This window comes from Protopterus annectens, chromosome 8.part0 (assembly GCF_019279795.1).
Source record: "Protopterus annectens isolate FY-2018-M chromosome 8.part0, PAN1.0, whole genome shotgun sequence".
Taxonomy (NCBI): domain Eukaryota; kingdom Metazoa; phylum Chordata; order Ceratodontiformes; family Protopteridae; genus Protopterus; species Protopterus annectens.
Genome location: NC_056741.1, coordinates 1839360047 through 1839374665, shown reverse-complemented (window position 1 = coordinate 1839374665; position 14619 = coordinate 1839360047). Strand labels below are relative to the sequence as shown.

Genomic DNA, 14619 nt, shown 5'->3' with positions numbered 1-14619 from the left:
CCCCCACCCACCCAGAAAAAAAAAGTTTTATGAGGAGCAGACCAAAAATAAGAGGCAAAATATCTGGACATTCTGTGAAAATCTGTACAGTTGAGAGCTGTGCAGTGACTGTGTACCAAACCACCAAACAACTTGAGGGAAAACTGAAAGGATCTACTAAAAGAGCTGAGATTTGCTTTGTCACTTAAATTGGGAATGGGATGGTTGTGGGCTGCTGACAGTTGCTGAGAGCTATAACTTTCGATTTTTTATTCCTGCCTAATCGTCTGTTGTTGAGGGGTTGTGGACTTATGTTGGGGCTGCAGCTGCTTTGTTCCTCTAATAATTGGTCTGAGGTACATGGCTGAATGTATACACTGTACTGCTCAGACAGAAGTAGGACTTTTCTGTAAAAATGGTATTTATTTTATTTGACCAGTCCCTGCTTTTGACTTCTATTTTATCTCTGCCCCTTTTAATCCTTCCTAAAACTGGTGACTTGCATACCTCTCAAGTGTATCTCATTATGAGAACGTACTTCATTTGGGGTCTTAAAAAGTTCATGTTCCTTAAAGTACCACATTGAAAGAGTCTGTCACACATTCAGTGTTAGGAATTTATTTAAGTGAAATCCATGATAAATAGAAATTAATCATATTAATTCATTAAAAGATCTTCTTTGTAAGTAAAACCAGCATATTTTAACCATCCTATGACCTTCCTTGTTGTTAGCAAGCCATTAGTATGTGTTCCACATTTTGCCCATTTGTTCCACATTATGAGGGCTAGTGCTCCTCATTTTGGAGATGGAAGGTTGAGAGCTGTGGTGACTTGGAAAAAAAGATTGTGAATTACACTTAAATGACAAATTAGAATTATAAACTTTTGTTATTTCAGAAAATGTATGTTAAGTCACATTCTATTATTTTGTCACACACAGTCTCAATGTAATAGTAGAACTGTTTTATGCTCCTTAGTAATTCTGGATTTGTCCCTGATTCTGCTTAGATTTGCCCGGGCTCCATGGAAATGGTGCATTTTTGCCCAGTGCAAACATATGGGTGTTCCACATTTCGATTGTTTATCGCTATGGCGACCCCTAACCGGGAAAAGCCGAAAGAAGAAGAAGTCACAGATTGCTAGCCTAGGGTCTGTGTTCCACATTGGTCTCTTAAGAGGTTGAGACCTATGCTCATTCCGGATAAGTTGCAACCTTGTTCGCAGCTGCTGAAACAGCTATGACAAAGCCCAACTGCACATGCGCATAGGTACAAAACAAAAAAACGGTAACTTTCTGTTGTTTGACATCCACAATATGGCTGATCGCGTTTCTCTAAAAAGGAAGTCACGAGACACATTTCATCCTCTTTCATACATTTAGGTACAGTAGTCAGAGATGCAGAGCACATGGAATTATCGCGTCTAAGTTACTATGACTGCAAGAAGAGCGCGCGCAGGCTGTCAACAAACATACGTCACCAAGCGACCAACCAGCGCCACGGTGACTGATGTTACGGACAGATTTTTGTTTCATCCGCCGTAACCCTCCCTTAAAACCTTGGTTACTGTAAAAAAGAGTACCACAGCAACCGCCTTATTTGTAAGACACTTTGGCTAAAATATTTATTTTTATCGTTTTTTGAGATAACAAACACTGCTGCAATATAAGAAAAAATGATAAGTAGCGGTTTAGTGTGATATCAACGTGTTTGTACACAGTTGCGAAGGGATACTGTGACTAAAGTGACAACTAAGGGGGAGGGGGCATATGTTTATTAGGACTGGAGTGGGTGTTTAAGGGGCTTGTTACTGTGGTACTGTACTGGGAGGGAAATCTAAAGAAGAGACGATGGTAGTTGGTTTGACGGTGTGGTCTTGACAACTCTGGTTTCAAACAAAACTGCGTCACTTAATTCAAGCTTCTCTTCTTTAGTGTACTTTCCGTGGACTGAAGAGCATCTTGCGACCTGTGTCGTAGACACAGGAAGAAAGAAGTTTCAAGCCTTGTGCAGGTTGGCATGCGTAAGCACTGTATCTGTCACTGTCAGTTTTTTTTTAATTTTCATTGTGTTATTTAAAAATACGTATATGTATTTGTTTTTCTTTAGCAGCGGAGGGTGAGAAGGTGTAACCTTACTAAGACTACATCATGTTTAAAAACACGTTTCAGAGTGGGTTCCTTTCAATCTTGTACAGTATTGGCAGCAAACCTTTACAAATATGGGACAAAAAGGTATGTTTGCGTGTGTAATGATTACTGATGTGAAGAAAGTTAACGGTTTATAAAGTTGAAATATGTAACGTGCTTCCACCACCACGACAAAAAGATTCTCCTGTAGTGAGATGTTTGTGCAACAAAGCATTGACTTGACTTCTTTATTTATTTATTTTTTTGTGCATTTCCCTGTATAACGGTTATTTTGTGGCTGTCAGGTATGATCACAGTTTGGATTTCCATCGTATGCTTCTGAAATGGAATTTGTATCACAGTCAGAAGAGCCCAAAAGTTTGGGTAACTTCGCTGTTATCAGAGATAATGCCCCGTCTGATCCCCACTTGCCCATACTTTTCAGCCAAATAGATTGCATTACTGGCTTGTAATAAAAAGTAAATAGAAACGTAAACCTATCGCTTGAAAGGTGGATTTTCAAGAGGGCAGAGACTTAACAGAATGTTATTTGTGGAGAATAACATATTAGAGATTTACACTAAAAATGCTTCACTCCCATAGTGAAAACTGGACAGGGGCAGCTGTTGCGCTTTTAGTAAAATTAACATGTATTTTTATTTTGTATGTTATCGAGAAGACTGTCGCAGTGAGTTGAGTTGCTTATATTATTACATTCTGCACTTAAAAAGTGGTTGTAATAATTTACTTTTGTATGTAACAGTTGTTTGTTTATTTAAATGTGTATAATGCAATAGATCACAATACTGGAGGAAAGTACAATATAAAACTTTTTGCCATGATTTTGACCTTTAACTGTTTAGGTGAGTAAGAAAATTATAGAAATCAGAGGCTGAAATAAAGGAAATACTAGCTGAATATCAGGCTTCTCAAGAACTGTTATCAAAAAGTAGAGTTATAGAGCTCCCAGAAATAGCCTGCGATACCAGAGTGAAACTGTTAGAAATAGCATTATTTTTTTATGACAGTACAGGTAAACAACTGAACTGGTGGTGTACAGCAGGATTGTTTTACGTAAGAGGGCACATTTTATGCTTCAGATCTGGCAATAAAAAGCAGCCAAGAGCAATACTGAAGATTCAGTCCTACCATCAGAAAGAACTACTTCTGACCAAACAGAGGCAGAAGGAAAATTATTAAAAATTGGGGATACAAAGTGTTTGTGGAAAATTGCGATTTGCTGTATACCATTCAAAAGAGAAGAAAGGTTAACTTGGCAAACTTGTATTCATAAGTTTAGTGTTAGTGCTCAGGCCCAAGGGCCATCAAAGAACACTGATTCTCTTAATCCTCTGTCACATACCAAATGACCCTTCTAGCTGTCAAGGTTTTCTTGAAATTGTTTAAAGTTTCTGAAATGTGTATCAGCCTAGTAGCTTATTGCACACTGATACTTCTTGTATAAGATGCAAACTTAATATGGTTACTCAAAATTAGTACAAAGCTAAAATTATGGTTGTGAGTAACAGAGCTTGTGCTAATAAAAAAAATGTTAAAATCGCTGTATTATAAGGTGAGTAAGTAGTTGTTCATATGCTTTCATGTAGTATGATTCAGAGGAATTTTTAGTTATTTCTTTTCAGTTGTCTGAGTACCTGTTAGTATATGCACAGCGCATATATTTATATTCCACCAGCTGTTGAGTATAACAGTCCTGTATAGATTGAGCATACATTTTTGTAGTTGACTGTTTTGTTTTCAACATAACCAGTTGTCGTATTGCTGTAAGGATAACCCTGCTGAAATTATTCCAAGATTACTGTACTCCTATACATAACACTGAAAGTTGGACTGCTGAAAAAGAAATGGATGGATAAAGGGTTTTCTAAAATATATTGTACTTTTTTTGAGTTGGGTTGCAGCCCTGACTGTACTGTTTGATTTGAAATTTGTTGAATAGGAATTTCCTTATTAAAATCCTTGTCTAAGATAGTAAATTCATTTATAAAGTCTTTGGCATATTTACCTGAACAGCAACTGTAATTCATGGAAGTGTTGCAGATATTTTAAAATAACAGGCTGAGTACTGAACCCTGTGAGACTCCATGGTCCCAGACAAGTAGTGTGAAAGCTTGCTATGAGTATAGTCTCCATCCTTCCCCATTTTTGTGCATTTGGTCAGGGTGTCACATCAATAGTAACCATCATCTATAACCAGTGTTCAGATGCACTCGCGCATAAGTTATTTGTCTTATATGAGTTAAGTTTGCTATTTACTGAGACTTTATAAATGGTTACATGAGGTAAAGAGTTGAAAGCTTTGTCCAAATCCAAAAATATGACTTCTAATGCTACTTTGTACACAGCTAGAGAAACTAGGTGATAAAACTCAGATTAGTAAATGTTGACTTTATCTTAATGAAGTCATGTTGATTTAAATCCAGTGCATCTAATTTTTGAATTTCTTTAGTTGTCCATTCAGTAATTATATCTGAAAATGTTTCGATAGAAACAGCATTAAACTGGTCTGTAATTTTTTTTTTTCCATATTGCCTTTCTTAAATATTGGTGTTTGTGAGAGATTTTCCAGTATTTCTGTACTATTCCACTCTGTGCTGTTGCAGATTACATTGTTTTATTATAAATGTGGCCAGTTCATTCATTATATTATAAAGCAGTATACCAGGAATGCTGTCAGGACCTTTTGGAGGTATTTTATTAATGTTATTTATAGCCTTAGTATTAATGGATAACTCTGAAATTCAGAAATGGCATAACATGGTCTCAAGATGTTCTTCCAATAGCCTTAGTATTAATGGATAACTCTGAAATTCAGAAATGGCATAACATGGTCTCAAGATGTTCTTCCAATACTTCCAGCTTTTGAAAAATTTATATTAAACTAATTTGATAGGTGTTTGGATTGGTGACTGTCTTATTAATCATTAATGAGTTAACCTGATGATGATACTTGGTAACATTCTTGATTTATTTATAATTAATTTATCATTTATTTTTGTTAGTCATATCTAAAGCAATTTTCTGCATGTAATTTGTTTTATTTTTTCTGTCTTGATCTTAACATTCAAATTTATTTTCACTGATTTTATTTTTTTTTATATAACCTAAAATTGATAAGTAATTGTTTAGACTAAGCGTTGTCAAGTAAGAAGTTTTCCAAACTTTTTTATAACCAAGCAGTAATTCATTATTATTTCAACATCAAAGTTTAGCAGGTGTTTTTAACACATAGTCGATTAACCTGTAATTGTACTTTTTCATACAATTGGATGGTATTAAATTAACCTGCAATTGTACTTTTTCATACAATTGGATGGTATTAAAGTGAAGTACAAACAAAAGGGAGTCACGGTCTGATAGTTCTAATGGCTTGTCAGTAATTATGTTACTAACTGGGTCTAAATTAGTAACTGCTATTATGTCCAGCTATGTGTTATCGCTAATTTCTTGCATCGAATAATTATGAAGTTATAATAATCAATAATTTGTTTGCATAGACTGACTTGGCAGTGAGGTTGCATAAGTCTCTAGCTGGAATGTCAAAACTCCTATCAATTGGATACTTTGAGTCCAGTAAAACTTTTTATCTAGATAAGTAATTGTAATGTTATGGAGTCCATAGTGTGGCTTCTATAGCATGATGCAATTTGTTGAGTTGCCATTCCTCCTTAAGTGAGGAATTTTGACAGCCATGCTTTGTTATATTTTCTTGCTTGACATAAGAAGGAATTGAATGAGTACTAAGGCTCAACCACTACTAGACTGAATTCATACTTTTGAAAGCTGGGAGGACAAAATTCTATATAGTTTCATGATTCTTTAATAGCCACAGTGTTATAATCTTCTTATTTAATCAGACTTGGTAGTTCTTCATATTTATTTACCAGGCTTGGAGCATTAGTATAGCATCATCTTATAAGAGTATCTGGTCTTGTGTTTAGAAATAATAAATAATAAATGTAGTCCAAACTTTTGATGTGGACCAGTAAATTGCTAGAGCCAAAGTTAGCTCCGTAATGACTTTGGTGAAATTTGTTCTGTGTATGCATTCATGCAGTTCGTCTAGAATGCAGTTTGGACAGCAGGGTACTTGCATTGAATACTATACCAAATTGATGTACCCATATACTGAACATACAGGCTTTGGTAAATTTGATAATCATCCCATTGAGGGCAAGAAAAATCTCTCTCAAAATCACTTCAACTGACAAGCCATCTAAATATTCCAAAATTTCTAGTACAGTATTTGTCTTATGATTTTATTGGAATAGCAATGCAAGTCATTTACTCCTTTAAGAATTATTTGCTTATTGTTATATCGATATCAAAAGATTACTTAATAAATGAGGTCTGTCAACCAGTTTTAGACCCAGTAAAGAGGATGCAGTAATTTTCTGATTACTTGGACTACAAAGCTTCCTGTTAATGTTGAGTATAGTCTCTTATCGCTGATACACCAATGCCATTTGATATTGAAGTTTCTAATTTTTTTTAATGTCATAGCTATTATTTTATGTGTTTTGCAGTGTGATAACCAGGTAGGTGAGCTGGTCAACTGACCCTTTTCAGTCATAACCCAAGTTCAGTAGTGCAATAAATATAAATTACAGCAAGTACAAAAGTAAAGTAACAGGTAAATATAAAACACAAGTAAATACAAAACATAAATGCAGCACAGAAAGTAATTATATTGGGTTTGAAATTAAAAGATAAGACATTAAGATACATAATTTGAAAAATGTTGAGTACATAAAATAGCAAGACTACATGAATTTAAATTAGGATTTCTATTTATAAGAATAGAATACTAATGTTTAATGGAATAAGTACATGCTGTTAAAGATAGCCAAAGTAATTAGCCAGTGTCTGCAAAGCAGGTACACTTGGATTAATTCTGCAGGTGGTGCTTCAGAAGGTTTAGTTTATCTGTTGGTAGTTAATTCCATAAAGCAGATCCTATTGTTGAGAGGACCCTTTCTCCTATAGAAAGCTTACAATTTGGGTCGTATCAAAGTGATATTTTTCTTGGCTGCTTCTAATGGTGTAGTTCTGGTGTCTGATTTGTAATTTTTGAGGTGTAGACATCAGCGTAAGTTAAGAATTTTAAAATCAAAGTACAAAAGAGATGGGAAGCCCCCTTAGTAATAAGGAGCTAGTGAACCTTTTCATACAAGATGCTTTTTGGTCATTTCAGTCATTTGTGTTTTGTGTATTTTCTGAGCTAAACAAAGGGCTTTAATTGACTGGGCGTATTCTGTCTTGGTATTCAGCACATTTTTTGCTAAGGCCACGTGTGATATAGGCGAAAGAAGGTGTGACATTCTGTAGCTTAGTTTTAAGTATGTTAATAGTTTGCTTTTGTTGTCTGCATGAGTATTTAGATTGAGGGAACGGTCAAGTGTTACATTTTGTTGCTTGACATTAGGTGTTTTGGAGGTAGTGTTGCAAGTTACTTTGAAGAAGAGCATTACGTTTATTTTGGTAATATTGAATTTTGTTGCTGTGAAGCCTGCTGCAAAGTTCAAAGAGGGGAGACTGGATATTGCTGTGGAGTTTGGTGGGATTTGTGGGCTTTAAGCAACAAAATATCAGCTTGCATAATTTATTTATGGTTTGGTAAGTCAGAGAGAATAAAATCAATTCTAGGATGGAGCTTTGAGGAATTCTGGTGTCGTGATTCCCATGTTTGGTGAGTTATTTCCTAAAATTTGAAATAATCCATCTTGCAAGTAATTTTTAAACCACAGTATTGTACATTCAGTTAAGTTTCTGGACTTTGTCAAGTAACAGAGAGTGGTTTACTGTTTAAAAGGCCCACATCCCGTCTATAAAATATGGACAGTAATTGGGGTATTAATGTTGGTATAAATGGAATTTCTAATGTATAGCAAGATAGTTTATGTACTAAAGGAGTTTCTAACGAGTGCTAAGATAACTAGTAATATGTTTGAATACTTGGTAATTTAGTTGTTCAAGTATTTTAGTAATGGGGAAGAGTTTTGAGATGGTCTGTTATCCTTAAGCCATGAGGGAGAGTTGACTTTAGGGAGAGAAATACTTGTATACCTGAAATGCAGGCAAGAATATTCTACTAGTTGGAGAGAAACTGAAAATATGAATGTGTTTTCATTTTTTTTTTTTTTTTTCTGCCAATTTCAGAAATGTGGGATATATGCTGTATTTAGCACCTGAGACACTAACTTTTTTTTTTTCCGGAGGCTAGAATGTGCGTGTGTGTTTGGGAGGGGGGTGATACTATTTTGAGGAGAGTGAAGTAGGGAGTGAGGCTGCATTATCTTGTTTGGTGGATAGAAGGTATGTTTTGAAAGGGTCTATATCATATTCTCGAAGACCGACAATATTGAATAGCGAAAGTGCAGAACATCGAACAAGTAAACGGAAGTCTCTGTAAGGGGAGATTTCCATTTACTTCAATGTAGTGCTGTCTCGGAGTTGGTATATTTAAGTAGTGTGGGGGGTGCTGCCCCCCTGCCTACACCCTTTAGATTTTTTTTTTCTTCAGTTTATTTTTATGAACATTCAAAATTTTAATAGTTTGATCAATAAAGGTCAACCTTTAGTGATTCAAACTATTAAACTTTCAATACTCTAATATATAGACCCATTTTTAAATTGGCAAGAGAAGACTTTGTTGTTTTATATGTTTAGAGAGGTTTGACATTACCACAATTCCTAAGTTTGTTATATTTCTGTCAAGTGCATACATTGTTGTTCTTTTCAGTTTTTAGCTAGCCCTGTTTTCAGTTGATTCAAACAACTTGTCTTCACTGAGTTTTTTCTATCCCTATACTTAGAGTACTGAGATTGTCTAGAAGACATCACTTTAGTTCTTAGATCTAGAAGAATGCTTCCAGCCGCCTTTTAGTAGGAGGAATAAAATGCCTTGTTTAACTTTTTTGAAAAGTTTTTTTAAGCTAGATAAATGAGCTGATGGGCAAGTGTTTTTATTCTAATGTTATACCAGTTACAAGTCTATTATTTTAAAGGCATTCTGAGTCTGTAGAGGGGGGTCCAGAAGTGCTGAGTGCTGAAATGGTCATGGAAATAATTGGACCAATCCCAGATCTTGGGTTAAGTCCCCTAGTTGAATATTCCTAACAGCCAGAGGAGAGCTTCATAACTCAGCTTCTCGTGAATCCTCCCACGAAATTTACAATTTATCATGTATTTATTTATGTAAAAAAGACAACTCATTTGGTAAGCTGAAGTAAATATTTTATAAAATGTTTATATCTACTTAACTTCACATTATATTATGAGACAGAAAAACGGCACAAATAACATAGCAATAACTGACTGACAATGTGGGTGTGGTATATTGAAGATTTACTCACGGCTGGTGTAGTTTAATCATGAGGTCTAAGGCCGAGTGATTAAACAAAACCAACCATGGGAAAATCTTCACTATACCACACCACAGAGTCTGTTATTGCTGTTATACAATGACACTATTTAAGAAAAAATTGCTTACTTTTCTTAAATAATATCTTTGTATAATGGTGTTGTGGTACTCTTCCACTTTTCCCTTGGTATCCTGGGGCGTAGCTGATGTACTGTGCATACATATGGGACTTGCGTTTCCACGCTTTTGCAATGTACCAGTACTTTGTAAAGGAAGCAATGGAGAAAGGAAGATCTGTTTTTTTTTTTTTTTTAAGCAAGAAACCGGGAGGCTTTTAACGCATTAGAGAGACTGGACACAGAAAATAAAAGGATAATTAGATACGTTTCTTTAATTTTGCATAACTTGCCTGACTATCCTTTTATTTTTCTCTGTGCCGTATCTCTTGTTCGTTTGGGTCTCCAGTTTTGCGAGTTTATTTTTTTTTTTAAATGAGAGAAAAATACATTTTTTATTGCATATATTAATGGAAGAAAGTCCAGGTGGCCAGACCTTTTTCCATCGGTATAGGCTCTGATTTACAATGGGCACACTGGTTGATCATGCTACTTTTTAAAATACTAATGGCCAGTCGTATAATAAGTAAATATTGAAGTGCTTTTGCACAAGTTTCATCAGGGCCATCAGTAATATGAAAAAAAAAGCTTTCAGTTTTATAGCATTATAAAGCCTTCTTTCAGATATTGCCTTCATGTGTAAATGTTTGTTTTTTTTATGTTTTTAATCACAGATCTGTTTTTGAGATGAATTAAAGGAGAAGCCATGCCCACTTTTTTTTATGGCATGCATAATAAAATCATTAACCTGTTTTGTTTACTAACCTCTGTCTGTCTTGGCCTATACTCCACACCAATTGCAACACCGTAAATAAATAGCAAACTGATACGGATTCAAACACAATAAAAACTCGGCTCGGACAATGGAATGACCGTTTAATACCAAAACACGAATATCTCCAACTAACAAGTAGAAAACTCCACAACAAGCAGGTTAAGCGCTTTCATCTGGCTAGCAGACTTCTTCAGAACAAAATTGATCGATACTGTGTTCATTAAATACCAAATATGGCGACAAAATAAAATCTCACAATAAATTTCCTTAAAGAAATACATACATATTGAACTGTTGACAATCACACACTGCTAATAGATTCCATATAAAGAAACCATATGTAGACACTCTGTATAAATGTGTGAATATGTATTGAAAATCTAAAAACTATTAAATATGTAACTAAATATGTAACTATATATGACTATAAAACATAAGTATGTATATATATCTCCCTAAAAAGAACCATACTATTGGGACAAAATTAAGTATGGTTTAATACTGATAAAATCATTGATACCTGGGTATCTGGTGGCATCAGTGAACATCTGCCACCTACTCTCCTTCAAAGCCAAAAGTGCTTTGATATTCCCACCATATAGAGAAATACCCACTAGTCAATAATAACAAATATAAAGTGATGAGTTTCACCATAATGATATATATGCCGATATAAGGTGTTCTTTTTATCCTTCGTTCTGATGCGATACAAATGGTCATATATACGCCGTTTGAATTGTCTCTGTCTTACCTATGTAGAATGCGTTGCATTCTACACAAGCAGCCAAATATACCACATACTTCGTGTTGCAATTTCCACCCCTACTATATATGTAAATCCTATTAAAATTATCTAACTTATAACCTTCAGCTTCATTAATACAATGACACTGATTGCAGGCTCCACATTTCCTAGTTCGAAAACTTCCCCTCTTTTTATCATTTCTATTGGATTCCAACATATAGCTTCATTAATACAATGACACTGATTGCAGGCTCTACATTTCCTAGTTCGAAAACTTCCCCTCTTTTTATCATTTCTATTGGATTCCACCATATTCTTAATGTTAAAACCAGTCTTATAAACTATCTTGGGATTTATACCTAAAATTCTCAATGTATCAACATCTCTTGTTACCAAATTCCAATGTTCTCTGATAATGGCTTCGATATTATAAACAACTGGTGAATACATAAGTACACAAACTAATTGACTTGATTCAGTCTTCAATTTCATTGATTGTGTTGTGTTCACACCTCCTAATTTCCCTAATAATGGCACATACTTACTACCTTACTAGAGATATTATGTTGAAAGAAGTGGATTTTATTAAGTCCATGTTTATGGCCAGGGGGTACCCCGATATGTTGTTAAATTATGTAGTTCAATATGTTATAAGAGAGTGGGGTAGTAAGGTTCTGCATATTGTGCAGTTGGAGGTATTTTAATTGTGTAGTAGTGGTGGGAAGAGTATTATCAGTGATGCTTTATGTGCTAGTGATTAAATAAAGGATACATTTTCTTAACTGCTATGCATCCAGACTGTACTCTGTCACAAGATAAGAACATCTGTAAAGAAGCAAAGTAAAGTTAATATAATGTTGTGACGTTGAGCTACTGTGGATGTTAATTTATTGATGATGTATGTAGAGTTGAGATACTTTCTCATTTTTCTAGAGATGGGCATGTAATGTCCTTCGTTTAAGTTGTAGACAAGCCCCCAGATTTACAAAGCAGTTTATAGTGTGCAGGATTAGTCTAAGAGCTATTTTCAGCAATATGGCCCACGTGCGATCCAGGAACGAGCTCCCGGGACGTGCACATGAGCTCATAAGACTAATCCTGCACGGACTGAGCTCCTGTATGCAAATCACCCTCATTTGCAGATGAAAACGATGCAGATGAGGGTAGTATGCAATCCAGGAAGCTGCAGCTGTCCGTGCAGGACGAGTGCAGTGTGCAGAAATATACTCTGTTAGAGTACATTTCTGCAAACTACAAAACAGAGCTATGACGGCTCCAAATAAAGGCTGCATATCATTGATGAAGCATGCCAGTGACCAAGTAGAAGGCCATTGGCATTGCAAAATGTGTAAATAAAAAAAAAAAAAAACCTTTCATTTTTTTTCCTCGATCTTGCCTGTTTAAGCATAGGGCAGCGACTCACAAATGGGGTCGGGGGGAAAATAATAAAACAAAACTAAAATAAGCATTCTAACTAAAAGCAGTATTCTGCCATGCAAGTCAATGGCTGACATAAGACAACCTGGCCAGTGAGTAATGGTTGCTAAGGGGGGATGCTCAGTGTGGGACATGTAACTATGCATTAGCAGACAATCCTATGCAAATGAGGGAAAGGATAGTGAATCCCAGATTTCCTCAGGGTGTGAGGCAGGTCCCAAGAGTGTATGAGTATAAATAGCTAGGTGCAAGACTATGATATAGGTGACATCATGGGGGGGTGTGTGAGGCATACTGTAAGTGGACTGGAGCCCTGTGGCTCGGGCTTGCTCCTAGCTTAGCACAGCTAAGCTAGGAGTGTGTCTAAATCTGCCTAGCACTTTTTACAAAGTGTAAGCAGGTGTGAGTGCCGTGCACCGAGTTTTACAGGAAGAAAAAGGAAGTTAAACCAGGAAATAGCTCTGTGCACATTTGAGCACTCCATTTGCGCGGTGCACACATGGGCGTAAACAGGGAGGCAGTGGGAAGGGACAACAGCAGTAGGAAGGTAATCAAGGAGAACTAGCTTAGCTGACATGTGAAATGTATCAGAATCAGCCAATTACACAGGCAGCAGACCAGCCCAGCACACCACTATAAACCATGTATCCGAATCAGCCAATTACACAGGCAGCAGACCAGCCCAGCACACCACTATAAACCATGCAAACACCTTTCCCCCTTGTTTTTTCCCCAAAATCTCTGCACCACTGGTGTATACAAATGGGGAAATTTTACAAAACGAAAGCAAGAGAAAAAATGTTAGGGGCTGCTTTTGCTATCATAAACCAGCATATGCAAGAGGCTGAGGGTTGTGAGGATGAGGGTGGTGAGGATGTGAATGTTGCTGACCAACCCACAGTGAGGAGACTGAGAAGAGTGTACAGACCCAGGGTAACCTACCAAGGGCTACATGAGCTGGAGATAGTGGAGCTCTATAGGGTGGACAGGGACCTCCTACAGCAAATTGTTGAGCTGTGCCGGCCACGCCTCACACAGAACTAACAGAGCGGAACCCATCCCGGTGGATACCAAGGTATGTGTAGGTCTAAGAATACTAGCTACAGGTACCTTCCAAAGGCCAACTGGGGATATGATGGGGATTTCACAGGCATCAGTATCCAGGGTACTCCAGTTCCTGGATGCCATGTCTGCACAAGTTGGTGAGCATGTATATTTCCCCATCACCCATGAGGCGTTGGGCAGCAATGTGCGTCTCTTCCACCAAGTAGCAGAATACCCTGATGTAGTGGGTGCAATAGACTGCATGCACATATGCATTAAAGCACCAACTGGTGAGCGGGGTAGGTTCTACTTCAACTGCAAGGGCTTCCCCTCCATCAACTGCCAGGTCGTGTGCGATGAAAAGGACATAATAATGAGTGTGTGTGTGTGCTGGCTGCCCTTGAAGCTACCATGATTCCTACATCTGGCATCTGACACAGCTGTACCAGACATTTGTCAGTGGACATCCCACACGGTCACCTAGTGGGGGATGCTGGATACGCACTGGATCCATGGCTGACACCCATCAGAAATGCGCACACAACCGAAGAAGAACTCCATAATGAGGCACACGCACAAACACAAATCATAATGGAGCGTGTGTTTGGGATGCTCAAGTCATGGTTCCGGTGCCTGGACACATCTGGTGGAGCCTTGCAGTACTCGCCAACTACATGTACCCAAATTGTCCTTGTATGTGCCATGCTACACAGTATGATCTTGTGGAAACAGCTGCAGCAGGAATAGCATGGGGCAGGGCCACACAGCCCCCCACCATTCCCAAGGCCTGCACAGGCACAGAGTGACTCGGAGGAGGAACAACCTGAGCCTGCCTCAGTAGGCAGCAGGAGGCTTACCCAGTATGCCCTGGGCTTGGCGAAGAGGTAACGCATAGCACATGCACTGACACAGTAGGGACCCAGGGAATGACACCTGTCTCTGACTCGCACATACAGTAAAAGGGATGTCAACCATGTATAGGGAGTGTACTATGTGCATCCGACATAGGCA

The 14619-nt window shown here is 37.1% G+C and overlaps 1 protein-coding gene across 3 annotated transcripts in view; it reads left to right on the top strand.

Annotated features, from left to right (window-relative positions):
• Window positions 1-1375: 1375 nt before the first annotated feature.
• Window positions 1376-14619, top strand: part of CFAP20 (cilia and flagella associated protein 20) — a 476007-nt gene continuing 462763 nt past the window's right edge. Inside the window, exons 1-2 of one of the 3 annotated variants that reach the window (XM_044081330.1) lie at window positions 1376-1991; window positions 2091-2212. In XM_044081330.1, the coding sequence (XP_043937265.1) occupies window positions 2129-2212 (84 nt within the window). In that variant the 5' untranslated portion in view covers window positions 1376-1991; window positions 2091-2128. Of the gene's footprint in view, window positions 2002-2087; window positions 2213-14619 lie in introns of all 3 variants that reach the window. The other 2 variants (XM_044081331.1, XM_044081329.1) reach the window with 2 other exon arrangements.